The sequence below is a fragment of the Marmota flaviventris genome, chromosome 5 (genome assembly GCF_047511675.1).
Source record: "Marmota flaviventris isolate mMarFla1 chromosome 5, mMarFla1.hap1, whole genome shotgun sequence".
In the NCBI taxonomy this organism is placed as follows: domain Eukaryota; kingdom Metazoa; phylum Chordata; class Mammalia; order Rodentia; family Sciuridae; genus Marmota; species Marmota flaviventris.
This window is the reverse complement of record NC_092502.1, coordinates 146,890,563-146,918,122: the sequence shown is the minus strand read 5'-3', so window position 1 is coordinate 146,918,122 and position 27,560 is coordinate 146,890,563. Positions and strand designations below refer to the sequence as shown.

Sequence of the window (27,560 nt, the reverse complement as noted above, 5' to 3'; positions counted from 1 at the left end):
CACACTCTCTCTGTTTGCCATTCCGTCAGACCCTAAGTTTGTAGAGCTTGGGGCTGAGAACACTCAGCGAATTTTGCTAGCCCTCTGGTAGCCACGCCCCTGGTAGCTGGTGTAAGAGACCTCAGTTGTCAGCACTGGTGGGAGCGGTAGCCGGGAGTTCCACACCACTCCTGATTCCCTCGGTTTGGCTATCGCACTCACGGGAGAGCTGGGAGGGGCCCTTAAGGTTTCCCTGCTGTGTGGAGAAGGAAGGCTAGGGGGTTACACACCTGTCGCCGCTGGTTTCAATGAAGTTATCTCCTCCGCCGCATTCTGGTGACGTCAGTTCTCTGCAATGGTGGTATCCCATGCAAATGGCGAAAGTTCGTTTCCCTTTGCCGGGTGACCAATGCAATGGGTGGGTCCTGACTGGCTCTCCCAAGCCCCGTTTCAATCCTGTGGCCACTGCGTATGAAGGCTCGGTTGGTATTAACCTCCGTAGTTTCAGAAGGGCCGACCAGTTGTTTCAGCGGGATCGTTTAGTGCTGAGTCACAGCAGTTTGTCTGCAAGAAGCAGGCGAACGGGAGCTTGAATTCAGCCAATCCGGGCTCGGTGTGTGTTCTGAGAGGCCCAGACTGTTCGCCCCAGATCCACGTCAGCTCAGCATTGCCTAGTGATCCTGAGCAAACAGCATTTAGACGGTTTACGACTCCCTATGCCCACGCAGCTGAAGAGATCAGAGACTTGATCTCTCCGCGCCCGCTGCCATGTTGGATCTCCAACTCCTGCTTTTTTTTGGAGGAGGGTAAGTTGGGATTAAACGGGGGTCTTTGCTACTGAGCTACATTTCTACCCCTTTTTATTTTGAGACAAGGTCTCATTAAGTTGCTGAGGCAGGCCTCAAATTTGTGATCCTCTTGCCTCAGGCTCTTGAGTGAGTTGAATTAAAGGTATGTTCTACTGTGCCTGTTCTCTTGCTTTTGATTGAATTATAGTAAGAAAACACACTGTTCGTTTTAAACTAAAATTTCAAGATAGAAAACACTGTCCCTCTGTTTTTTGTTTTTTATTTAAAGAGAGAGAGAGAATTTATTTTTTTAGTTTTTCGGCAGACACAATATCTTTGTTTGTATGTGGTGCTGAGGATCAAACCCGGGCCGCACGCATGCCAGGCGAGCGTGCCACCACTTGAGCCATATCCCCATCCCACCTCTGTTTTTTAATTTTATTTCATACCAGGGAGTTAATTTAAAAATTCTTTTTTTTAATCTTTTATTGATTTTATTTTTTTTAAATACATGACAGCAGTGGAATGCATTACAATTCTTATTACACATATATAACAGTTCTTATAATGAAGTAATAATAGTTATGCAATATACCAGAACCTCTGGACACTATGAAGGCAGTTTTAAGAAATCAGTTTACAAATATGAGTGGCTACATAGGAAAATCAGAAAGATCATAAATAACCGAGTGATATATCTTAAGGTTCGTGAAAAAGAACACACCAATTCCAAAGACAGTAGAAAAAAGGAAATAATTAAGATCAAAGTAAAAATCAGTGAAATTAACAATAAAAACATTCAAAGGATCAATGAAATGGAGAGTTGGTTCTTTGAAGAGATAAACAAGATTGATAAGCCCTTAGCCAAAATTTAACCAAAAGAAAAAGAGAGAAGACCCAAATTAATAAAATTAGAAATTAAAAAGTAGAAATCACCAGACATCACAGATATCCAAAGATCACTAAGGGAATACTTTGAAAATTTATACTCCAATAAATTGAAAGACTTAATACGTTTCTACACACGAGACCTGCCAAAATTGAATCAAGAGAACATAGAAAATCTAAACCAACCAGTACTTAGCAATGTGATAGAAGCAGGAATTAAAAGCCTTTCAACAAAGAGAAACCCAGGACCAGATGTATTCTCAGCTGAATTCTACCAGACAATTAAATAAAAACTAACATCAAGGGCTTGGGTTATGGCTCAACGGTAGAGCGCTCGCCTAGCATGTGCGAGCGAAGCCCTGGGTTTGATCCTCAGCACTAAATAAAAATAAATAAATAAAATGAAGGTGTTGTGTCCAGCTACAACTAAAAAATAAATATTAAAAAAAAAAACTAACATCAAGATGATGAAAAGACCTCCCATATTCATGGATAGGCAGTGCTTCTCAAATTATTTCATGAAATAGAAAGGGATGGAACAGTTCCAAATTCATTATATGAAGCCTGTGTCAAACTCATACTCAAACCAATAAGAACACATCGAGGAAAGGAAACTATAAACTGATATCCCTGATGAACATACACGCATAAATCTTTTTTAAAAATATTTGTTTAGTTGTTGATGGACCTTTATTTTATTCATTTATTTATATATGGTGCTGAGAATTGAACCCAGTGCCTCATACATTTGAGGCAAGCGCTCTACCACTGAATCAGAGCCATAGCCCCTAGATGCAAAAATCTTAATAAAATATTAGCAAATTGTATTCAACATTGCCAAGTTGGTTCCTTTCCAGGGATGTAAGCATGGTTTAACATACACAAATCAATAAATGTAATTCATCACAAAATAGAATTAAGGACTTAGTCATCTCAGTGGATGCAGAGGAAGCTTTTGACAATTTTCAGCATGCATTCACGATAAAAACACTGAAGAAAGTGGAGATAGAAGGAATCTACTTCAATATCATCAAGGCTATATATAACAGGTCCGAAGCCAACATCAGAGTGAATGGGGAAAAACTGAAAGCATTTCCTTTAAAATCCAGAATAAGACAAGGATGTGTGGATGTCTACTCCCACCACTCTTATTTAATATAGTAGTAGAAGTTCTAGCCAGAGCAGTAGGCAAGAGAAGGAAATAAGGGATTAAAAATAGGAAAGGAAGAAATCAAATTATCACTGTTTGCACATGATATGATTGTGTATTTAGAAGTTCCAAAAAGCCCCATTAGTAGAGTATTAGAGTTAATAAACAAATTTAGTAAAGTAGCAGATTAGAAAATCAGCATACAAAAATCAATAGCTTTCCCCCATCATTATGTACAATTATAAGACTCCAATAAACAATGTGAAAAGATCCAAAAATCATTAGATTTTCATTATACCGATAATTAATCTGCTGAGAAAGAAATCAGGAAAATAAAACCATTCAAAAAAGAAAAAGAAAAAAATACTGAAGAATAAATCTCCTTTCACAAGGAGGTGAAAGGTCTGGGCAATAAAAACTATAGAACATTGAAGAATGAAAATGAGGAAGACAAAAAATGATGAAAAGACCTCCCATATTCATGGATAGGCAGAATTAACATTGTTAAAATGGCTATACTTCCAAAAACAATGTACAGATTCAGTATAATCCGCATCAAAATACCAATGATCTTCTTCACACAAAAATCAATCACAAAAATCCTTGAAGAAACATAAGGTCAACATTCCAACATGTAGGCACAGGCAATGACTTTCTCAATAGGATTCCTAAAGGAAATAATACCAAGAGTTAATAAATGGGAAGACATCAAATTAAAAAGCTTCTGCATAGCAAAGGAAACAAGAATGTGAAGAGAGAACCCACAGGATGGGAGAAAAATCTTTGCTAGCTATTCTTTTGACACAGGATTAATATCCACAATATGTAAAGAACTCAAAGAAGTTCACAGACACACACACACAAACACACACACGCCAATTAATAAATGAGGAAATGAATGACAGACACTTTTTTAAAATATTTATTTTGTAGTTGTAGTTGGACACAATACATTCATTTTATTTATTTATTTTTATGTGGTGCTGTGGATTGAACCCAGGGCCTTGCATGAGCTAGTCGAGCGCTCTACCGCTGAGCCACAACCTTAGTCCTGAAACAGACACTTCTTTTTTTTTTTATACATCCCAGCCTTTATTTATCATTATTAATTTTTTTTATCTGTCATTGATTTTATTTTTTTAAATACACGACAGCAGTGGAATGTTTTCTATAGTTACTATGATTTTTTAATATCTGAGGGAAGTCTTGGAATACATGGAAATGTGTCTTCCTCTCATATCTGCCCCATGAAAATTCTTCATTATTACCTTGCTTTTTTTTTTTTTTTTTGATGGTGCTGGGGATTGAACCCAGGGCCTTGTGCATGCAAGGCAAGCACTCTGCCAACTGACTATATCCTCAGCTCCCACCTTGCACTCTTGACTGTGTAGTGTGGCCTCAGCCAATTTTTGGTCCACCTGCTCTTGCTGAATATACCAGGTGAGGTGATCTGCTACAAGCTCAGAGATATGTATAGACCCTTCCTGGCCTCAGGCCATCTTCCAAGTGTTCCTGACTCCTTTCCTCATATAATCTGTGTTCATTTTCCAGCCACCTGCTATGCTTTTGAACTCGCATTCCTTATTTGAAATTCTCCCTTATACTTTTACACTCATAGTGTCTCACTTCTGTATCTTAAAAGCATCCTTACTCTTGTTTAGTTCTTCCAATCTGATATATTCTGTTTAAATTCTGCATTATCATTTCTGAATTGAAGCTAATATTTAACTTGCATGTTTGCTGTGAAGATTAGTGGTAAATGGTGGCTAAAATAGTTATTTTTCTGTCTCTGAATCCTTAATAACATGTTTATGCCCCTCTGGAAGAGGTACAATAAGTCTTACGCTGTAGTTTCTTATAAAATGTTGTGAACCATGCTAGAGTGTAGTAACACTCTCTTCCTCCTCTTTGTACTACCCCTTACATGGAACAAATGAAATACTTGGATAATTGGCTAAATGAAAAATGGCTGTTTAGCTTTGATTGACCTAAAAATAGCTAAATGTAAATAAATTATGTTCAAAGATATTAATAGATGGTACCATAGCATTTATACAGTGTCAACAGTACTACCATGTGCCCAGCTATTATCCCAACTTAACTGTCACTTTAATGAAGGTCTAGGTTTTAGAATCAAGACCTAGATTCATTTCCCAGTTCTGCCTATTTTATATCCTCAGATGCTCTTTTTGGAACCTACCTCATTTAACCAGGCATCATGGTGCACACCAATTGTAGTCTCAGCAATTTGGGAGGCTGAGGCAGGAGGATCAAAATATTGAGGCCATTTTCACCAACTTGACATGGCAACTTAGCGAGACCCTGTCTTAAAATAAAAAATGAAAAAAGCTGAGGATATGGCTCAGTGGTAAAGCTCCTCTGGGTTCAATCATGAAAAAAGAAATTGTTTTCAAACCTATGTTATTTGATGCCATGTTGTATGCCTGTAGTTCCAGTGTGTGGGAGACTGGGGCAAGAGGATCACTTGAGTCCGGGAGTTCAAGGTCAACCCCATCTATGAATGAATGAATGAATGAATGAAAGAAACCTACTTGAGAGTCATTGAGGATTATAAGTAATGTTTGGCAAATGGTTACTATTAATCTTTGAGTTTAAGAAACCTTAATTATTCTCTTGCTAAATTTTAACTTGACACTTATTTAAATATTTATTTTTTAGTTCCGGTTAGACACAATACCTTTGTTTTATTTATTTATTTTTATGTTGTGCTGTGGATTGAACCCAGGACCTTGCACTTGGTAGGCAAGTACTCTACCACTGTGCCACAACCCCAGCCCCTTAACTTGACATTTTATCTGAGTGTTTACTACTAACAGGCTATTGTGCTCCTGGATTTTCCAGTTGTTAGAGATGTTATTGAAACACATTTGCCATTTGAAAAATGACCATAGTTGTGCTCTTGGATATCAAGTCCCAAAGTTTAGTTTCCCCTCTTCCTTTGTCTTACTTTTTAAAAAAATAACTCTCATTCATATATACATATATACACATATATATGTATATATGATTTTTTTTTAGTTGTGGATAGACACAATAACTTTATTTATTTATTTTTATGTGGTACTGAGGATCGAATCCAGTGCCTCACACATGCTAGGCAGGTGTCTACCACTGAGCCACAACCCCAACACTTGACATACCTTTACTTTGCTTTCTTGGTTCAAATCAACCAATATTTTTTTTAAAACATTTTTTTTTCTTTAGAGAGAGAGAGACAGAGAGAGAATTTTAATATTTATTTTTTAGTTTTCGGTGGACACAACATCTTTTGTTTGTATGTGGTGCTGAGGATCAAACCCGGGCCGCACGCATGCCAGGCGAGCGCGCTACCGCTTGAGCCACATCCCCAGCCCCTGGATCAACCAATATTGATTGGGCACCTACTATAAGCAAGGCTTGTTGAACAGAATCAGAACTTCCAGAAGGTTTCTATCCTCAAAGAACTTAAGACTATGATGTGTGAAAAATCATATATTCTTATGGAACTACAAAAGTTGTGTCTGATTTTATAGGAGCTGCCAATTTCCCCATAGAGAAAAGAGCTGGTGGAGCCAAAGAGGCACTAAGAAAGGCTGTGCAGTCTCCAGTTACCTTCCCAACAGGTAAGGAATAAAGAATAGAACGTTCTTAAATTTAATAGTAAATTTTAAATAATCACAAATCAGACTTAGAAATTTCAAATGTAGATTTCAGGTTGAAGGGTATAGTTACAGGAGGATGTGTTTCAGAGATAAGGCTTTGGAAAGTTTATTTGTATGAAATCCTAATTCACTGCTTACTTGGTAACGATGAACAGAGTTGCAATTCCATTTATACAAGTCTCACTTTTCTCACCTACAAAATACAGGCTCTAATAGAATGTACATAAGAACTGTGGTAGATAGGCAGGGTACTGCTATCCCAGTCCTACAGCTGAGCACAATAAGGCATAGAGAAGTCCAGGGACCTTCAGATCTCCGTAGGACAATAAAAATAGTAGTAGTTAACAATTTTCAAAGCTAGCTTCAGCAAAGGTGAGGCACTTAGCAACTCAGTGAGACCCTGTCTCCAAATAAAATACAAAATTGTGATGGGGGGGTATGTGGCTCTAGTGGTTGAGTGCCCGTAAATTAAAAAAAAGAAAAAAGAGTGCTTACTCTGCCAATTTGTTAACACCTTATGTACATGATCTCACTTAATCCCCACACTAATCTAATGAGGTCTGTAGTTATCCACATTTAAAGAAAAGAACTGCCTTTTTCTCTGCGATACCTCTTTTCATTGCAGATCTTCCAGTTTACTACATTTCTCTTCAGCTATTTCCAATCTGATGTTCAACTCATTCATCAAGTTCTTAATGTGAATGGCTGTATTTTCTCAATGTTCTATTTGGCTCTTTTTCCATTATTTCTACATTAATGCATTAAAACCTAAGCTTTTTTGGGCTGGGGATGTGGCTCAAGCGGTGGGGCGCTCGCCTGGCATGCGTGCGGCCCAGGTTCAATCCTCAGCACCACATACAAACAAAGATGTTGTGTCCGCCGAGAACTAAAAAATAAATATTAAAATTCTCTCTCTCTCTCTCTCCCTCTCCATCTCCCTCTCCCTCTCTCTCTCTGTCTCTTTAAAATAAAGCAGAGGTGTTTCTGCTTCTTCCCAGTGGAGACACTGAACTTTTTAAAAAAAAAAAAAAAAAAAAAAAAACCTAAGCTTTTTAGTTATTAGGATCACTTTGAATCCCAGTAGCCTAATTTCCTGTGCTTTTAATTTTATAATCCCAGGCTAGATGTTTTTTCTTTCAGTTTCTTATTTTAATCTTTTATAGAATATTTTCTAGTTTAGAGTACTCCATAATCTTTTTGTGTGTGTGTGCTAGGGATTGAACCCAGGGCCTTGTACATGCGAGCAAGCACTCTACTAACTGAGCTACATCCCCAGCCCGTCGGTAATTTTTAAATTATTTTCTAAGCAAATATCTAACAATGTTTAGTACATCAGATAAAATGTCCCCAATGTTGTCCTTAAAAGCAGTGGAAATTATATGTAAATTTGTGTGTGTGTGTGTGTGTGTCTGTATTACTAGGGATTGAATCTAGTACCAGTAAGGTACATCTTCAACCTTTCTTATTTTTTAAAAATTTGAGACAGGATCTAAGTTGCCAAGACTGGCCTCAAACTTGTGATCCTGTTGCCTCAGCCTCCCAGGTATCTGGGATTACAGGAGTGTGCAACTGTTCTCTGTTTATATTGTATTTTTATGAAAGCTTCAGAGATAGAAGTGCATGAGGTATTTGATCATTGTCCAGTGGTAGCCTACCTCTGAGAGAAAAAACAATGAGTATAACTCTGGGTTTCTGGCTTGAGTGCTGACTAGACTGTGGCCCACTAATTGGCATAGTACAGCAAGAGAAACAAGATTTTTAGTTTGTTTGTTGGTGCTTTGCAATGCTGGAGACTGAACTCAGTACCTTGTGTGTCTGAGGCAAGTGTCCGACTATGCTACATTCCCAGATCCTGATAGGATCTCACTAAGTTGGCTTGCTGGCCTTGAATTTGCAATACTCCTGTTTGGCTGTCTAAATAGCTGTGATTACAGATATGTGCCACTAGGGAGTAAGGTTTTATTTTTAGGAGTGGAAGAGGTAATGGGTTTAGGTTTATCATTCGGTTTTAGATTTTTCAGGTATTGTTTGGCAATTTGTTCAAAGAAAGTGAGTGTCATTTCCCACTCTGCATTAGAGAAAGAGTGTATTTGTTGGCCTGATTTCCGCTATTGGGTTTCTTCACCTTAGAAAGCTTTTACTGACACATATAGACCAAAAGTGAAGGAACGGAAGAAGACACTCTATGCAAATGGTACAAAAGAGAGAAAGGGTAACTATATGTAGATCAAATTACATTTCTCTTTAAGTCAGAAACTATCACAAAAAACGAACGTCATTACTTAACGATAAAGGACTCATCAAGAAGACATAACAGTTATAAATATATATGCATATAACATTGGAGAACCCAGATACATTAAGCCAATACTAATGCATATCAGCAGAAATTGATAGCACTTTAGATAAAATGGACCAAATACATACAGAACCTTCCATTCAACAACAGCAGAATACACATTCTTCTCTAGTGCACATGGAACATTCTCCAAGATACATGGGACTATATTGTAGGCCACAAAACAAGTCTTGACAAATTAAAATCAAGAGTTTCATTTTTGTTTTGTTTTGGTTTTTAGGGGGGAAGTGCTGGGATTTGAACCCAGGGCTTTGTACATGCTGAGCAATTGCTCTTCCATTGAGACATCCTCAACTCATAGCATGTTTTATTTTATTTTTTTAAATACATGACAGCGGAATGCATTACAATTCTTATTACACATATAGAGTAAAATTTTTCATATCTTTGTATATAAAGTATGTTTACATCAATTTATATTTTTATACATGTACTTTTTTTTTGCATTACAGTTCTTATTACACATGTATACCATAATTTTTCATATCTCTGTATGTAAAGTAGGTTGACACCCAATTCGTGTCTTCATACATGTACTTTGGATAATGATGTCCATCACATTCCACCATTCTTGATAATCCCCTACCCTCTCCCTTTCCCTCTCACCCCTCTTCCCTAACTAGAATTCATCTAATCCTCTCATGCTCCCCCTCCCTTCCCCACTATGAGTCAGCCTCCTCATATGGAGAAAACATTCGGCATTTGTTTTTTGGGGATTGGCTAACTTCACTTAGCATTATCTTCTCCAACGCCATCCATTTACCTGAAAATGCCATGATTTTATTCTCTTTTATTGCTGAGTAAAATTCCATTATGTATATATGCCACATTAATTTTACCCATTCGTCCACTGAAGGGCATCTAGGTTGGCTCCAAGGTTTAGCTATTGTGAATTGTGCTGCAATAAATCTTGATGTGGCTGTGTCCCTGTAGTATGCTGTTTTTAAGTCCTTTGGGTATACACCAAGGAGAGGGATAGCTGGGTCAAATGGTGGTTCCATTCCCAGATTTCCAAGGAATCTCCATACTGCTTTCCATATTGGCTGCACCAATTTGCAGTCCCACCCCACATCCTCACCAACAGTTGTTGTTGTTTGTCTTCATAATAGCTGCTATTCTGACTGGAGTGAGATGATATCTTTGAGTAGTTTTTATTTACATTTCTCTGATTGCTAGAGATGATGAGCATTTTTTCATATATTTGTTGATTGATTGTATATCATCTTCTGAGAAGTTCAGGTCCTTGGCCCATTTGTTGATTGGGTTATTTGGTTTATTTTTTGTGCTTAGCTTTTTGAGTTCTTTATATACCCTAGTGATTAGTGTTCTATGTGATGTGTAAGGGGTCAAAATTTGCTCCCAAGATGTAGGCTCTGTATTCACCTCACAGATTGTTTCTTTTGCTGAGAGAAAACTTTTTAGTTTGATTTCATCCCATTTATTGATTCTTGATTTTAATTCTTGCGCTATAGGAGTCTTATTAAGGAAGCTGGGGCATAATCCTATATGATGAAGATTAGGGCCTACTTTTTCTTCTATTAGATGCAGATTCCTAGGTCCTTGATCCATTTTGAGTTAAGTTTTGTGCATGGTGAGATATAGGGGTTAATTTCATTTTGTTACATATGGATTTTCATTTTTCCCAGCACCATTTGTCGAAGAGGCTATCTTTTCTCCAGTTCATGTTTTTGGCACCTTTGTCTAATATAAGATAATTGTAGTTTTGTGGGTTGGTCTCTGTGTCCTCTATTCTGTACCATTGGTCTACCAGTCTGTTTTGGTGCCAGTACCATGCTGTTTTTGTTACTATTGCTCTGTAGTATAGTTTAAGATCTGGTATAGTGATGCCACCTGCTTCACTCTTCCTGCTAAGGATTGCTTTAGCTATTCTGGATCTCTTATTTTTCCAGATGAATTTCATGATTGCTTTTTTTTATTTCTATGAGGAATATCATTGGAATTTTGATTGGAATTGCATTAAATTTATATAGTGCTTTTGGAGGTATGGTAATTTTGATAATATTAATTCTGCCTATCCAAGAGCAAGGTAGATCTTTCCATCTTCTAAGGTCTTCTTTGATTTCTCTCTTTAGGGTTCTGTAGTTTTCATCGTATAGATCTTTCACCTCTTTTGTTAAGTTTATTCCCAATTTTTTTTTTTTTTTTTGTGGTTATTGTGAATGGGGTAGTTTTCCTCATTTCCTTCTCAGAGGATTTGTCTTTACCACACTAGAATGAAACTAAATATCAAAAATAGGAAGGAATTTTGGAAAATTCACAAATATGTAGAAATTAAAATGCTCCTGAATAACTATGGATCAAAGAAGAAATCAAAAGAAAAATTAACAGTATCTTCAAAAGAAAATGGAAACACAACATACTAAAATCTATAGGATGCAGCAAAAGCAGTTCTAATGGAAAATTTTATTGCAATAAATGCCTACATTAAAAAATATGAAAGATCCCAATTAAGTAATCTAACATTACACCTCAAGGAATGAGAAAAAGAGAAACAAACTCAAGTTTAGCAGAAGGAAGGAAATAATAAATATCAGAATAGAGATAGAGAGTAAAAAAACAACATGGGAAAATAATAAAACTAAGCTGGTTTTTGAAAAAATAGAATTGACAGACTTTTAGCTGGATTAAGAAAAGACTCAAATATGTAAGGTAAGGAACAAAACTGGAAACGTGACACCTCAAATAAAAAGGATCATAAAAGACTATTTTGAACAATTTTACAGCAATAAATTTGATAACAAAGGAAAATGGATAAATTTCTAGAAAAATGCAACCTATCAAAGTTGAGTCAGGGCTAGGCACAGTGGCGCGCACACCTGTAATCTCAGCAGCTCTGGAGTCTGATACAGGAGAATCAAAGTTTCAAAGTCAGCCTCAGTAAAAGCCAGATGCTAAACAACTCAGTGACACCCTGTCTCTAAATAAAATACAAAATAGGGCTGGGGATGTGGCTTAGCTGTCAAGTGCTCGTTGAGTTCAATCCCTGGTACAAAAAACCAAAAAACAAAAATTGAGTCAGGAAAAAATAAATAGGAAGCCCGAAATAACCAATAACAAGCCAAAAGATAGAAGTAGTAATTTGAAACCTTCTAACACAGAAAAATCTAGAACTAGATGGCATTACAGTTGAATTCTGTCAAACTTTCAAAGAAGAATTAATATTAATACGTAAAAACTCTTCCAAGAATAGATCTAGAGAAAATACTTCCTGACACATTTGTGAAGCCACCATCACCTTGATGCCTTGTGAAGCAAGGCAAGTGAACTACAGGCCAATATCACTCATAAACATTCATGCAACATTTGTCAATAAAATATTAGCAAATAAAATTCAACAGTACACCAAAAAAATTATACATCTCTATTAAGATGGATTTATCCCTGCATGCAAGGCTGTTTTAGCATACACAGATCAAGTAATGTGATATATCATATTAGCAGATTGAAAGATGTGATCATATTAGCTGACACAGGAAAAACATTTGAAAAATTCAACATCTTTTTTTGATAAAAACTTGTTTACATTCTAGGAATACAAGAAAACATCCTCAATTTAATGAAGGCTATTATAAAAATCCCTCACAGTTAGGTTAGCATGATAATCAATGTGGAGAAACTGAAAGCTTTTCCTCTAAGATCTGGTAAAAGTAAGAACATGCTTTCAACTCTTCTATTTAAGACAACTCTTGCTAGTATTAAGGCATCCAAATCAGAAAGGAGGAAGTATACATAATTCTATATGTAGAAAACCTCTAAGACTCCACTAAATAAAAACTTGGGTCTAACAAATTAAGTGAGTAGTTTTAGGATATAAAATCAGCATACAGAAATTAACTGCATCCCTATATACAAACAATGACTAGCCAAAAATGAACCAAGGAAACAGTTTCAGGGGCTGAGGATATAGCTCAGTGGTAGTGCCTGCTGTGCAGGAATGAGGCTCTGGGTTGGATCCCCAGGACCACAAATAAAATAAAAGTTTTGCTTTCGATAGCATTAAAAAAACCCTTAAAGAATGAATCTAACCAAGGAGATGAAAGACCTGTACACTGAAAACTATAAAATACCGATGAAAGAAATTATAAAAGATACAAATAAAAGTCTAGATATTTCAGGCTTATAGATTAAACAATGTTGTAAAAATGTCCATAGAACCTAACGCAAAATATAGATTCAATACAGTCCCTTTCAAAAGCAATATCTAGATTCAATGCAAATCCCTATCAGAAATGAAAATACAATTGTAAAATTTGTATGGAACTACAAAAAATCTCAAAGTAGCCAAAGCAATTCTAGGCAAAAACCAAAATGGGAAGCCTTACATTCCTGATTTAAAAATAGATTACATTGTGGGCTGAGTGTGTAGCTTGGGTACAGAACACTTGCTGAGCATGTATGAAGGCCTGGGTTCAATCCTCAGCACCACAAAATAAATAAAATTATATTAGAAAACTATAGTAATCAAAACAGAATGGTAGTGACATAAAAACAGACACACAGACCAGTGAAACAGAAGAGAAAATTCATAAATACATCCAAACATATATGGCAAACTAATTTTCAACAAGGGAACCAGAGAGATACAGAGAGATACAATGTGGAAAGGATGGTCTCTTCAGGAATTTATACTTGGAAAACAAGATTTCCACACTCAAAAGAAATCGGACCCTGTGTTAGTCCTTTCTTTCTACCACTGTGAAAATATCTGAGATACTCAACTTATAAGAAGGAAAATTTTATTTTGGCTTACGGTTCAGAGATTTCAGTTCACAGTTGTTTGTCCCCGTTGCTTTGGGCCTATTCTGAGGCAGTCATTCATGGCTGAAGCACCTGGGGCCAGGGGGAGCTGTATGCCTCATGGAAGCTAGGAGTGAAAGAGAAGAAGGGACCAGGTCCCCATTTCTCCATGATGTTCCAGTGACCGGACTTCCTTGCTTTCTCCCTTTAGGCCCCATCACCTAAGACTCCACCGCCTCCTACTGGTGCCACAGGGTCGGGAGCCAGCCTGCAGTAGGTGGGCCTTCTGGAGACAGTAAAGACTCAAACTGTGTCCTTCCATCCCTGGCCCCAGAGGCTCATGTCCACCTCACAATGCAAAATGCACTCACTTTTTCTTCCTAGAGTCCCCAAATCCTGAATAGCTCCAGCATTTTTCAGAAGTCTAAGTCCAAGCCACATGTGGTGGTACGTACCTGTGATTCCAGCACTTGGGTGGCTGAGGTGGGGGGATTTTTGAGCTCAGGAGTTTGAGACAAGCCTGGCTAACACAGCAGGACTCTTCCTTAAAAAAAAACTAAGTTAAAATGCATTTTAAACGTCCAAGTCCATAGTTTCGTGAGATTTTAAGGCAAACTGAGCTGAGAAATACCATAAAAATAAAAAGCAGAAGAAGGAAAAAAAAGTTAATGTAGTATATATACACAGTGGAGTTTTATTTAGCCATAAGGAAGGATGAAATTGTGTCATTTGCAGGAGAATTGATGAAACTTAAAGACATTATGTTCAATAAAAAGTCAAACTCAGAAAGTCAAGGGTCATATTTTCTTTCATATGTGAAAGAGGAAAAAGTAAAAAAGATGATAGTGGGATCTCATGAAAATCAAAGATAGATCAGTATAAGAAAGGGGAAATTCTGGGGAATGATGTTAGCCAAATTATACTGTTATATCATGTGCATATAACAACAAAGCTCACCATTATGTATAATTGTACTGCACCAATAAAAATATGGAAAAAGTTTAAAAAAATAAAAAGCAAGTTATATATTTCCAAAATACAACAGCATGTGGTAAACATTTCCTTTCTTTTTTTGTTGTTGTTCATTTTTTTTCCTTTTTTTATTTATATATAACAGCGAAATGCATTACAATTCTTATTACATATGTAGAGCACAATTTTTCATATCTCTGGTTGTATACATGGTATATTCACACCAATTCATGTTTTCATACATGTTCTTTGGATAATAATGATCATCATATTCCACCATCATTAATTACCCCATGCCCCCTCCTTTCCCCTCTGCCCTATCTAGAGTTCATCTATTTCTCCCATGATCCCTCTCCCTATCCCACTATGAATCGTCCTCCTTATATCAAAGAAAATATTCAGCATTTGGCTTTTTGGGATTGGCTAACTTCACTTAGCATTATCTTCTCCAACTCCATCCATTTGCCTGCAAATGCCATGATTTTATTCTCTTTTATTGCTGAGTAATATTCCATTGTGTATATATGCCAGTTTTTTTTAAATCCATTCATCTATCTAAGGGCATCTAGGTTGGTTCCACAATTTAGCTATTGTGAATTGTGCTGCTATAAACATTGATGAGGCTGTGTCCCTGTAGTATGCCTAAAAGACCCTAAAAATTCCACTAGGAAACTTCTAGAATTAACAAATGAATTCAGCAAAGTAGCAGGATTTAAAACCAGTACCCATAAATCAAAAGCATTTCTGTATATCAGTGACAAATCCTCAGAAAGGGAAATGAGGAAAACTACCCCATTTTCAATAGCCTAAAAAAAAAAAAAAAAACTTGGGCACCAACTTAATGAAAGAGATGAAAGATCTATATGATGAAAATTACAGGACTCTAGAAAGAAGTCAAAGAAGACCTTAGAAGATAGAAAGATCTACCTTGCTCTTGGATAGGCAGAATTAATATTATGACCATACTTCCAAAAGCGCTATACAGATTTAATGCAATTCCGATCAAAATTCCAATGACATTCCTCATGTGAGTAGAAAAAGGAATCATGAAATTCATCTGGAAAAATAAGAGACCCAGAATAGTTAAAGCAATCCTTAGCAGGAAGAGTGAAGCAGGTGGCATCTCTATACCAGACCTTAAACTATACTACAGAGCAATAGTAACAAAAACAGCATGGTATTGGCACCAAAACAGGCTGGTAGACCAGTGGTACAGAATAGAAGACACAGAGACTAACCCACAAAACTACAATTATCTTATATTACACAAGGTGCCAAAAACATGTACTGGAGAAAAAATAGCATCTTCAACAAATGGTGCTGGGAAAAATGGAAATCCATATGCAACAAAATGAAATTAAACCCCTATCTCTCACCTTGCACAAAACTCAACTCAAAATGGATCAAGGACTTAAGAATACAATCAGAGACCCTACATCTAATAGAAGAAAAAGTAGGCCCTAATCTTCATCATGTGGGATTAGGCCCCAACTTCCTTAATAAGACTCCTTTGGCACAAGAATTAAAATCAAGAATCAATAAATGGGATGAAATCAAACTAAAAAGTTTCTTCCCAGCAAAAGAAACAATCTGTGAGGTGAATACAGAGCCTACATCCTTGGAGCAGGTTTTTACCCTTCACACATCAGATAGAGCACTAATCACTAGGTTATATAAAGAACTCAAAAAAGCTAAGCACCAAAAAAACCAAATAACCCAATCAACAAATGGGCCAAGGACCTGAACAGACACTCTCAGAAGATGATATACAATCAATCAACAAACGCATGAAAAAATTTTGTTCATCATCACTAGCAGTTAGAGACATACAAATCAAAATCACTCTAAGATTTCATCTCCCTCCAGTCAGAATGGCAGCTATTACGAAGACAAACAACAGTAAGTGTTGGTGAGGATGTAGGGAAAAAGGCACACTCATACATTGCTGGTGGGACTGCAAATTGGTGCAACCAATATGGAAAGCAGTATAGAGATTCCTTGGAAAATAGGGAATGGAATCACCATTCCACCCAGCTATCCCTCTCCTTGGTGTATATTCAAAGGACTTAAAAAGAGCACACTACAGGAACATTTCCATTCTGGATGAGAGAATAGTAAAATAATAAGGAAGATTCAGAGCAAAGCAAAACAAACCCATCAGGGCAAACATTAAATCTTAAAGCTCCATGTTTGGCATGCAGGGCACACAGTGGCATGAAGTAAGTTGCAAATGAGAATCGCTGGTTGCACCCCACTGTCTCGGACTTGCTGTGCTCCCTGCCTGCATCTTCCCTTGCAAGGCATTTCATGTTTCTGGCAACACAACTTCCTGGGGTCCCATTGCAGCTCTGGCTTCACAGTAACAGCTTCATTATTCATCAGTCTGTCAGAGGCTACTTGCAGGGACTCAACCTGCCACATGCTGTCTGTCCTCAATTTTGAGACAAGGTCTCCCTAAGTTGTCAAGTTGACCTCAAACTTGCAATCCTCCTGCCTCAACCTCCCAGTTAACTGGGCATTCTGGCACGAGGCACTGCACTGGCTTTGAAGTGAGTTTACTTTTACACTATTGAGCCTGTGATATTATGATATGCAGTGTGATGTGTGGGGTCTGATGGGAGAGGTCCTGCCAATTCCTGAGGAGCCCACAAAGCATCTTTCCTGTTATCGTGGTGCAAAATGCTCTTGGTTCTTTTTAGCTGTGCTAATCTCCATGCTCTCCTTGGCTGCAACTGTAAACATGTTGCTTTTCTCACCAAGCTGCAAGTTTTTCATCTCTTTGTTGTTTGCTTCCAGTTCTCACTATCAATCTGGCTAAAAGTAGCCATCAAAACCCAAGCTGCTGCCTAAAGGATTTGCTACCTTGAAAATTCCTCAGCCATCAGCCTCCTTAAGTTCAGCCTCACATCAGATCTTAGGATGGGGACAAAAGGAATTGAAATTCTTTATGATGTAACATTGGTGGCACCCAGTCCAGTTTCCAAGAGTCCTCATACCCGTCTGAAACCTGTGAGTCTAACTACTGTCCACTTTCCTCTCACCATTCTACTCCCACCAGAACCACCCATTAAGCTCTGCTTGCAGCATTCTAGGCATTCTCTGACCTCCTCCTCCAAACTTTTCCAGACTCTTCCCACGAACCAATTCTGAACCACATCATTGGTTATAGTCCAGTGGTGGCCCTACTTTTCAGTACCAGTATTCCATGTTAGCTTTTTGTCATTGTGACAAAATATGCATAAAGAAAAAAGGGCTGTGTTTGGCTCATGGATTCAGAAGTCTCCATCCACATTTGCTTGGTCCCACTGCCTCTGTGTGGGGAGTGTACTCTGTCACAGTGGGAGCTTATGGCAGAGGAAGCTGCGTACCTCAGGATGGGGCCAGGGTCACAGTGCCACCTTGCAGAGATGCCCTCAAATTAACTTCCTCCCACTAGGCTGCACTTCCTAAGGTTCTGACACCTCCTTCTTGTATCATGAGGTGAGGACTAGGCCTTCAGCACCGGTCCTGGGAGACATTCAAGATCCAAACTATAGCACACCCTTCTCTTACACCATCCATAAAAATTGACTCAAAGTGGATCAAAGACCTAAGTAAAAAACCTAAAATCATAAATTCATAGAAGAAAATGGAAAAGTTGACATTGGCCTTGAATATTGCACCAAAAAACCTCCACACAGCAAAGAAACCATCAACAAAGTGAAAAGGCAATCTACAGTTTGGCGGGAAAATATTTGCAAACAAACCATATATCAGGGAATTAATATCCAAGATTTATAAAGAACTCACACAACTCAATAGTAAGGAAACATACAATCAGATTTTTTTTTTTTTAACAGTACTTGAGATTGAACCCAGCTTCTCTTGCATGCTAGGCAAATGCTCTACCACTAAGCCATATCCTCGGGCCCTGAAAACATAATCTGAAGAAATGGGCAAAGGACTTGATTATACGTTTCTCCAAAGATGATATAAAAATGGCCAACAGGAACATGAAAAGGTGCTCAATCATCGAGGAAATGCAAATCAAATCAATATGAGCCGGGTGCAGTGGTACACATCTGTAATTCCAGCAGTTTGGGAGATTGAGGCAGGAGGATCCCAAATTTGAGGCCAATCGGGACAACTTAGCAAGACCCTGTCACAAAATTAAGAAATAAAAATTAAAAATGTTGGAGATGTAGCTCACTGGTAGAGCACCCCTGGGTTCAATCCATAGTATAACAAAAGAATATACGTATGAATATTTAAAAATATTTATAAGCATGTGAAACTGATACTTTTAATAGTTTTTTAAAAAACAGAGGTGCTATATTTATATGGTACATAGTCCTTTTTGAGGGTGTTTCTGCTTTGTCTTAGGGTAATTTTCAACCCAGTGATGTTTAGAGTAGACAAGGTCTTTCTTTTTCTATCATTCTCTCAATGGCAAACAAATATCAGGGGACTTCAATCTGGATCAAAGCTAGGAGTTTTTAGAATAAGTATTATTTACTCTAAGTCTTTGGAGCCCTTGTATGCTGTAGATAGAAATGTAGGTTGGTGCAATCATTATGGAGTCAATATAGAATTTTCCAAAGAAATTGAAAATAGAGCTGCCCAATGACCAAGTATTAAATCAGTACCACGTAAAGATTTCTACACTCCCAACATTCATTGCAGCATTATGCATAATAGCCAAGATATGGAAACAACCTAGGTGTTCATCAAGAAATGAATGCATCTACTCTTATCTAAGGTAGATAAAGTTCAAGACCCTCAATGAATGCATGAAGTTGTAGATAGAACCAAATCTTATACATACTGTTTTTTTCATATACATACATACATATGATAAAGTTTAATGCTTTTTCCATCTTAATCAGGTGCTTCTCATTTACTGTGACTATACACTTTGCAGTTTGTGGTGTGACAGCTAAACCAGCAAATTTTTCTTTTTCCTTTCTCACAATTTCATAGAAGATTCATTCTTACTCTATATATTAGCAATGTCAGCATATGGGGTTTTTTAAATTCCCTTTTTATGTCAAGAACTTGACCTTTTCACTTAAAGGAAGCACTTGACTATTTTAATAATCCAAATTGCCATCATCATCATTGTTGCACTTTAGGATCATTATTAAGTAAAATGAAGAGCTTCTTTTATTATTATTAGTTGTTCAAAACATTACAAAGCTCTTGACATATCATATTTCATACATTTGATTCAAGCGGATTATGAACTCCCATTTTTACCCCGTATACAGATTGCAGAATCACATCGGTTACACATCCACGTTTTTACATACTGCCATACTAGTGTATGTTGTATTCTGCTGCCCTTCCTATCCTCTACTATCCCCCCATCCCCTCCCCTCCCATCTTCTCCCTCTACCCCATCTACTGTAATTCATTTCTCTCTCTCGTTTTTTTTTCCCTTTCCCCTCACTTCGTCTTATATGTAACTTTGTATAACAATGAGGGTCTCCTTACTTTACCATGCAATTGCTCTTCCTCCCTGTTCTGTTCTTAGTTGCCCTCCTTATATCAAAGAAGACATCTGGCATGTGTTTTAGGGATTGGCTAGCTTCACTTAGCATAATCTGCTCTAATGCCGTCCATTTCCCTGCAAATGCCATGATTTTGTCATTTTTTAGTGCTGAGTAATACTCCATTGTGTATAAATGCCACATTTTTTTTAAACCATTCATCTATTGAAGGGCATCTAGGTTGGTTCCACAGTCTAGCTATTGTGAATTGTGCTGCTATGAACATCGATGTAGCAGTATCCCTATAGTACGCTCTTTTAAGGTCTTCAGAGAATAGTCCGAGAAGGGGTATAGCTGGGTCAAATGGTGGTTCCATTCCCAGTTTTCCCAGGAATCTCCATACTGCTTTCCAAATTGGCCGCACCAATTTGCAGTCCCACCAGCAATGTACAAGTGTACCCTTTTCCCCACATCCTCACCAGCACTTGTTGTTGTTTGACTTCAGAATGGCTGCCAATCTTACTGGAGTGAGATGGTATCTTAGGGTGGTTTTGATTTGCATTTCTCTGACTGCTAGAGATGGTGAGCATTTTTTCATGTACTTGTTGATTGATTGTATGTCCTCCTCTGAGAAGTGTCTGTTCAGATCCTTGGCCCATTTGTTGATTGGGTTATTTGTTTTCTTATTGTTTAATTTTTTGTGTTCTTTGTATACTCTGGATATTAGGGCTCTATCTGAAGTGTGAGGAGTAAAAATTTGTTCCCAGGATGTAGGCTCCCTATTTACCTCTCTTATTGTTTCTCTTGCTGAGAAAAAACCTTTTAGTTTAAGTAAGTCCCATTTGTTGATTCTTGTTATTAACTCTTGTGCTATGGGTGTCCTATTAAGGAATTTGGAGCCCGACCCCACAATATGTAGATCGCAGCCAACTTTTTCTTCTATCAGACGCAGAGTCTCTGATTTGATATCAAGCTCCTTGATCCATTTTGAGTTAACTTTTGTGCATGGCGAGAGAAGGGGATTCAGTTTCATTTTGTTGCATATGGATTTCCAGTTTTCCCAGCACCATTTGTTGAAGATGCTCTCCTTCCTCCATTGCATGCTTTTAGCCCCTTTGTCAAATATAAGATAGTTGTAATTTTGTGGCTTGGTCTCTGTGTCCTCTATTCTGTACCATTGGTCCACCCACCTGTTTTGTTACCAGTACCGTGCTGTTTTTGTTAACTATAGCTCTGTAGTATAGTTTGAAGTCTGGTGTCGCTATACCACCTGATTCACTCTTCCTGCTTAGAATTGCTTTTGCTATTCTGGGTCTTTTATTATTCCATATGAATTTCATGATTGCTTTATCTATTTCTACAAGAAATACCCTTGGGATTTTGATTGGCATTGCATTAAACCTATAGAGAACTTTTGGTAAAATCGCCATTTTGATGATGTTAGTTCTTCCTAGCCATGAACAGGGTATATTTTTCCATCTTCTAAGATCTTCTTCTATTTCTCTCTTTAGGGTTCTGTAGTTTTCATTGTATAAATCTTTCACCTCTTTTGTTAGGTTGATTCCCAAGTATTTTATTTTTTTTGAGGATATTGTGAATGGGGTGGTTTTCCTCATTTCCATTTCAGAAGATTTGTCGCTGATATACAGGAATGCCTTTGATTTATGCGTGTTGATTTTATATCCTGCCACTTTGCTGAATTCATTTATTAGCTCTAGTAGTTTCTTTGTAGACCCTTTTGGGTCTGCTAGGTATAAGATCATGTCATCCACAAATAGTGATAATTTAAGTTCCTCTTTTCCTATCTTAATGCCTTTAATTTCTTTCGTCTGTCTAATTGCTCTGGCCAGTATTTCGAGAACTATATTGAATAGAAGTGGTGATAGAGGGCATCCCTGTCTTGTAACAGATTTTAGAGGGAATGCCTTCAATTTTTCTCCATTCAGAATGATGCTAGCCTGAGGCTTAGCATAGATAGCTTTTACAATGTTGAAGTAAGTTCCTGTTATCTCTAGTTTTTCTAGTGTTTTCAACATAAAGGGATGCTGTACTTTGTCAAATGCTTTTTCTGCGTTTATCGAGATGATCATATGGCTCTTATCTTTAAGTCCATTGATGTGGTGAATAACATTTATTGATTTCTGTATATTGAACCAGCCTTGCATCCCAGGGATGAATCCTACTTGATCATGGTGCACAATTTTTTTGATATGTTTTTGTATCCGATTCGCCAGAATTTTATTGAGGATTTTTGCATCTAGGTTCATTAGGGATATTGGTCTGTAGTTTTCTTTTTTTGAGGTGTCTTTGTCTCGTTTTGGAATCAGGGTGATGTTGGCCTCTTAGAATGAATTTGGAAGAGCTCCCTCTTTTTCTATTTCCTGAAATAACTTGAAAAGCATTGGTGTTAATTCTTCTTTAAAGGTTTTGTAAAACTCTGCTGTATACCCATCCGGTCCTGGGCTTTTCTTGGTTGGTAGTCTTTTGATTGCTTCTTCTATTTCATCCATTGATATTGGTCTGTTCAAATTGTGTGTATCCTCCTGACTCAGTCTGGGCAAATCATATGACTTAAGAAATTTATCGATGTCTTCACTATCTTCTATTTTATTGGAATATAGGTTTTCAAAATAATTTCTAATTGTCTTCTGTATTTCTGTAGCATCTGTTGTGATATTGCCGTTTTCATCCCGTATGCTAGTAATTTGAGTTCTCTCTCTTCTTCTCTTCGTTAGCATGGCTAAGGGTCTGTCGATCTTCTTTATTTTTTCGAAGAACCAACTTTTAGTTTTGTCAATTTTTCAATAGTTTCTTTTGTTTCAATTTCATTGATTTCCGCTCTGATTTTAATTATTTCTTGCCTTCTGCTACATTTGCTATTGTTTTGCTGTTCCTTTTCTAGGGCTTTGAGATGAAGTGTGAGCTCATTTATTTGTTGGTTTTTTATTTTTTTGAGGAATGACCTCCAGGCAATGAATTTCCCTCTTAAAACTGCTTTCATTGTATCCCATAGATTCCGATATGTTGTGTCTATATTTTCTGATTTCCTCCTTTATGTCTTCTGTAACCCATTGATCATTCAGTAACATATTGTTCATTTTCCAAGTGATGTAGGATTTTTCCTTCCTTCTTTTATCATTGATTTCCAGTTTCATTCTATTATGATCAGATAAAATGCATGGTATTATCTCCACACCTTTATATTTACTAAGGGTTGCCCTATGGCATAATATATGGTCTATTTTTGAGAAGGATCTATGTGCTGCTGAGAAAAAAGTATATCCAATTGATGATGGTTGATATATTCTATATATGTCAGTTAAGTCTAGGTTGTTGATTGTGATATTGAGTTCTATAGTTTCTTTCTTCAACTTTTGTTTGGAGGATCTGTCCAATGGTGAGAGAGGTGTGTTGAAGTCACCCATAATTATTGTGTTGTGATCTATTTGATTCTTGAACTTGAGGAGAGTTTGTTTTATGAACGTCGCAGCACCATTATTTGGTGCATAAATATTGATAATCAATTAACAGTATATAATGTCCTTCCTTATCCCTTTTGAGTAACTTAGTCTTGAAGTTGATTTTATTCGATATGAGGATGGCCACCCCTGCTTGCTTCTGAGGGCTGTGTGCGTGGTATGATTTTTCCCAACCTTTCACCTTCAGCCTGTGTATGTCTTTTCCAATCAGATGTGTCTCCTGGAGACAGCATATTGTTGGATTTGTTTTTTTAATCCATGTTACCAGCCTATGTCGCTTTATTGGTGAGTTTAAGCCATTAACGTTTAGGGTTACTATTGATATGTGGTTTGTACTTCCAGCCATGTTTGATTATTTATCCTTTTTTTTTTTTAATTTGGTTTGTTTCTCCATGATTAGCTTCCCCCCCCCACCTCTCTCACTTTACTGAGGTACTTCCCACTGTTGGTTTTGGTATTGTTTTTCATTTCTTCCTCGTGTAGTGTTTTGCTCAAGATGCTTTGCACTGCTGGTTTTCTGGCTGCAAATTCTTTTAACTTTTGTTTTTCATCAAAGATTTTTATTTCTTTGTCGTACCTGAAGCTTAATTTTGCTGGATACGAAATTCTTAGTTGGCATCCATTGTCTTTCAGTGTTTGAATTACATTGTTCCAGGATCTTCTCGCTTTCAGTGTCTGTGATGAAAAATCCGCCGTTAACCTTATTGGTTTACTCCTGAATGTAATCTGCCTCCTTTCTCTTGTAGCTTTTAATATTTTCTCTTTGTTCTGTATATTGGATATCTTCATAACAATGTGTCTTGGCGTTGGTCTACTGTGATTTTGTATGCTCGGTGTTCTGTATGCATGTAAAATTTGTACATCCGTTTTCTTTTTTATATCTGGAAAGTTTTCTAAAATTATTTCATTCAACAGATTGCTCATTCCCTTGGTTTGGACCTCTATACCTTCCTCTATCCCGCTGACTCCTAAGTTTGGTTTTTTTATGTTATCCCATATCTCTTGGATGTTTTTCTCGTGGTTTCTTACCAGCCTTTCTGAGTTGGCTAGACTCTTTTCAAGATTATATATTTTGTCTTCATTGTCTGATGTTCTGGCTTCTACTTGCTCCACTCTGTTAGTGATACTCTCATTTGAGTTTTTAATTTGGTTTATAGTTGCCTTCATTTTTAGGATTATTGTTTGATTTTTTTTTATAGTGTCTATCTCCTGGTAAAGTTGTTTATTTGCTTTTTTTATCTGTTTATGTAATTCATTTTCAATGTGTTCTTTCATTGTTTGTATTTGCTGTCTCACGTCCTCTTTTAAGATTCCATTCCATCTGTCTAAGGTATTCCTTGAGTTCTTTATTTCACCATTTTTCTGATGCCTCTAGGTTCTCCTGTATATTTAGGCTGTCCTGCATTGTTTGTACTCCTTGTCTTCCTTGCTTTTTCATGCTGCTCATGTTACTTCTGGTTCTGTTTGACTGCTGAGTTACTGTTTACTCCTATAAATTTATTTGGTTTTGTGTGTCTCTGGAGTTTCTCTTTTGTGATGGGAGACTATGACTAGAGATGATGAATTTTGTTGCACTTTAATGCAGATTCATTCGTTTCCTAAACTGTGTATGGATTCTCATGGCATATAGCAGTCTGCAGTTTGGTCTTGGGACTTAACGTTTAGGTTGAGTGATGTGATGGTATTGAGGTTGGTATCTCTTGGCAACCTTGGAAGGTTGCTCTACTGACGAGGGATATTAACAGGAGGATGGTCTGGAGTATTTGGGGGTAGCTAGGGAATTGGCAGCACTATATAACACCTCAGAACATTTACCTATACATATGTAGTAAATTACAAATAAACAGCGTCGTGATGCTTGGGAGGAAAGGTATTAGAAGGGGAGGGAAGAAGTCGCTAAGGAGAATGAGAGTAAAAAGGGTAGGATTCAAGAAAAGGGGAATAAGGAAATTGAAAAGACAAAAGAAAAAATAGAAAATTAAAAAATTTTAAAAATAAATTAAAAAGAGATAATAATAATAATGAAAAAAAATTTTTTAAATGCAGTCTTAGAGTTTGATTAACTTCTCTTCCAGTAGGTGGAGCTGTGCCCACCGGGCCAACCTTCTCCTCTCAATACGCAGGAACCAATCACTGTGAAGCGGCTCCTCCTCCCGCAGTGGGCGGCTCTCCAATCCTGAGTGCCTAGGGCCTTTTCTTGTATCTAGTCACTTCCCCACTTTTCCTCCAGCCAGGCCCCACTCTCCGGTGATGCTCACCACAATACTGGCTACACACCAGGTCTGCTGCTCCCGGGAGCCCTATTTTCTTGAACGACTGGGCACATTCTCCCTGCTTGCCATTCCCTCAGACCCTAAGGTTGTGCAGCGTGGGGCTGAGAACCCTCAGGGTATTTTGCCTGCCCTCTAGTAGCCACGCCCCCGGGAGCTGGTGCAAGAGACCTCTGGTGGGAGCGGTATCCGGGGTCCCGCGCCGCTCCTGATTCCCTCGGTCTGACTATTGTGCTCACGGGAGAGCTGGGAGGGGCCCTTGAGGTTTCCCCGCTGTGTGGAGAGGAAGGGCTAGGGGGTTACACACCTGCAGCTGCCGGTTTCAATGAAGTTATCTCCTCCACTGCATTCTGTTCTCTGCCATGGTGATATCCCATGCAAATGGCAGCAGTTCTTTCCCTTTGCCAGATGTCTGATGCAACGGGTGGGTCCTGACCGGCTCTCCCAAGCCCCATCTCAACCCTGTGGCCACTGCCTTTGAAGGCTTGGTTGGTATTAACCTCAAAAGGTTCACGGAGGGGTGACGAGTTGTTTCTCTACTCAGCGGGAGCATTTGTAGCGCTGAGTCGTAGAGGTTTGGCTGCAAGATGCAGGTTTGGCTGCAAGTCGCAGCTGGTCAGCCAGAAACTGCGTACGGGAGCCTTAATTCACCCGCTCCGGGCTTGGTGTGTGTACTGAGGGGCACAGACTGTTCGCCCCAGGTCCACGTCAGCCCAGCATTGCCTAGTGATCCTGAGCAAACAGCATTCAGACAGTTTAAGACTCCTTTTGCCCGCACAGCTGAAGAGGTCAGAGAATTGATACCTCCGCGTCCGCCGGATTGCTGAGTAACTATTGGGTGGTTAGCATATACAGCATGGATACAGTGGACAAAGGGATGATTCATGTCCCAAGAAGGATGGAACAAGACTACACAAGATTTCATCATGCTATGAAGAAGAGAGTACACAGTTTAAAACTTGTGTCCTGGAATTTTTCATTTAATATTTTAAGACCATAGTTGACTGAGGGTAGCGGAAACTATAGAACAAAAAACTGCAGATAAGGAGGGATTACTATATATACACATGATGGAATATTATCAGCCTTAAAAGAAGAAGAGATCCTGCCATTTTCCACATGGATGGACCTGGAGGACATGCTAAGTGAAATAGGCCAGACACAGAAAGAAAATCATTGCATGTTCTCACATGTGGACTCTAAAAGAAAAGGGAAGGTATCAAACATATATAGACATAGTCGTTTCTGAGGAGGGGTAGGAAATGCGACAGTGTAGGTCAGAGGGTACAAAATACCAGATATGTAGGATGAACAAGTCCAAAGACCCAGTATACAAAATGAGGACTGTAGTTAATAGTAGCACATTTCATTCACGATTTTTGCTAAATGAATAGATTGTAGTCATTCTTGCCATAGGGGTCAGGGGGAAGAACTGGTGAGTATGTGACAAGATGGATATGTTAATTTGTTCCACCACAGTGACCGTCTTACATACACACACATATATACACACATATGTGTGTATATGTACACACACACATATATGTATAGCCCTCCATATAGACGTTTGTGTATATACATGTGTTACATACTTTAAATATACACAATACAATTTGTTGTAAAAATAAATATAGATTTTACTATTCACACTGGGGGCAGGAATGCCCTCCCTTTGAAAGTTCACATCCTCAGTTTCACAGAATTTTTCTCGTATTGTATTTTCATCTCAAGATTTGATATCCCAAATAAATCCTAGAGAAACTCATTATGATCTGAAGAAAAGGAAA

At 37.9% G+C, this 27,560-nt stretch overlaps 1 protein-coding gene across 8 annotated transcripts in view; it reads left to right on the top strand.

Annotated features, from left to right (window-relative positions):
• The window catches only part of Cplane1 (ciliogenesis and planar polarity effector complex subunit 1), a 153,452-nt gene that overhangs the window by 122,263 nt on the left and 3,629 nt on the right, over positions 1–27,560 (top strand). For 6 of the 8 annotated variants that reach the window (XM_071612672.1, XM_071612673.1, XM_071612674.1 and 3 more), the window contains one exon: positions 6,339–6,428. The exons of 1 other annotated variant lie outside the window; for it this stretch is intronic. In XM_071612672.1, the coding sequence (XP_071468773.1) occupies positions 6,339–6,428 (90 nt within the window). Of the gene's footprint in view, positions 1–6,338; positions 6,429–13,795; positions 13,880–27,560 lie in introns of those variants that run through there. One more of the 8 variants, XM_071612677.1, reaches the window with a different exon arrangement.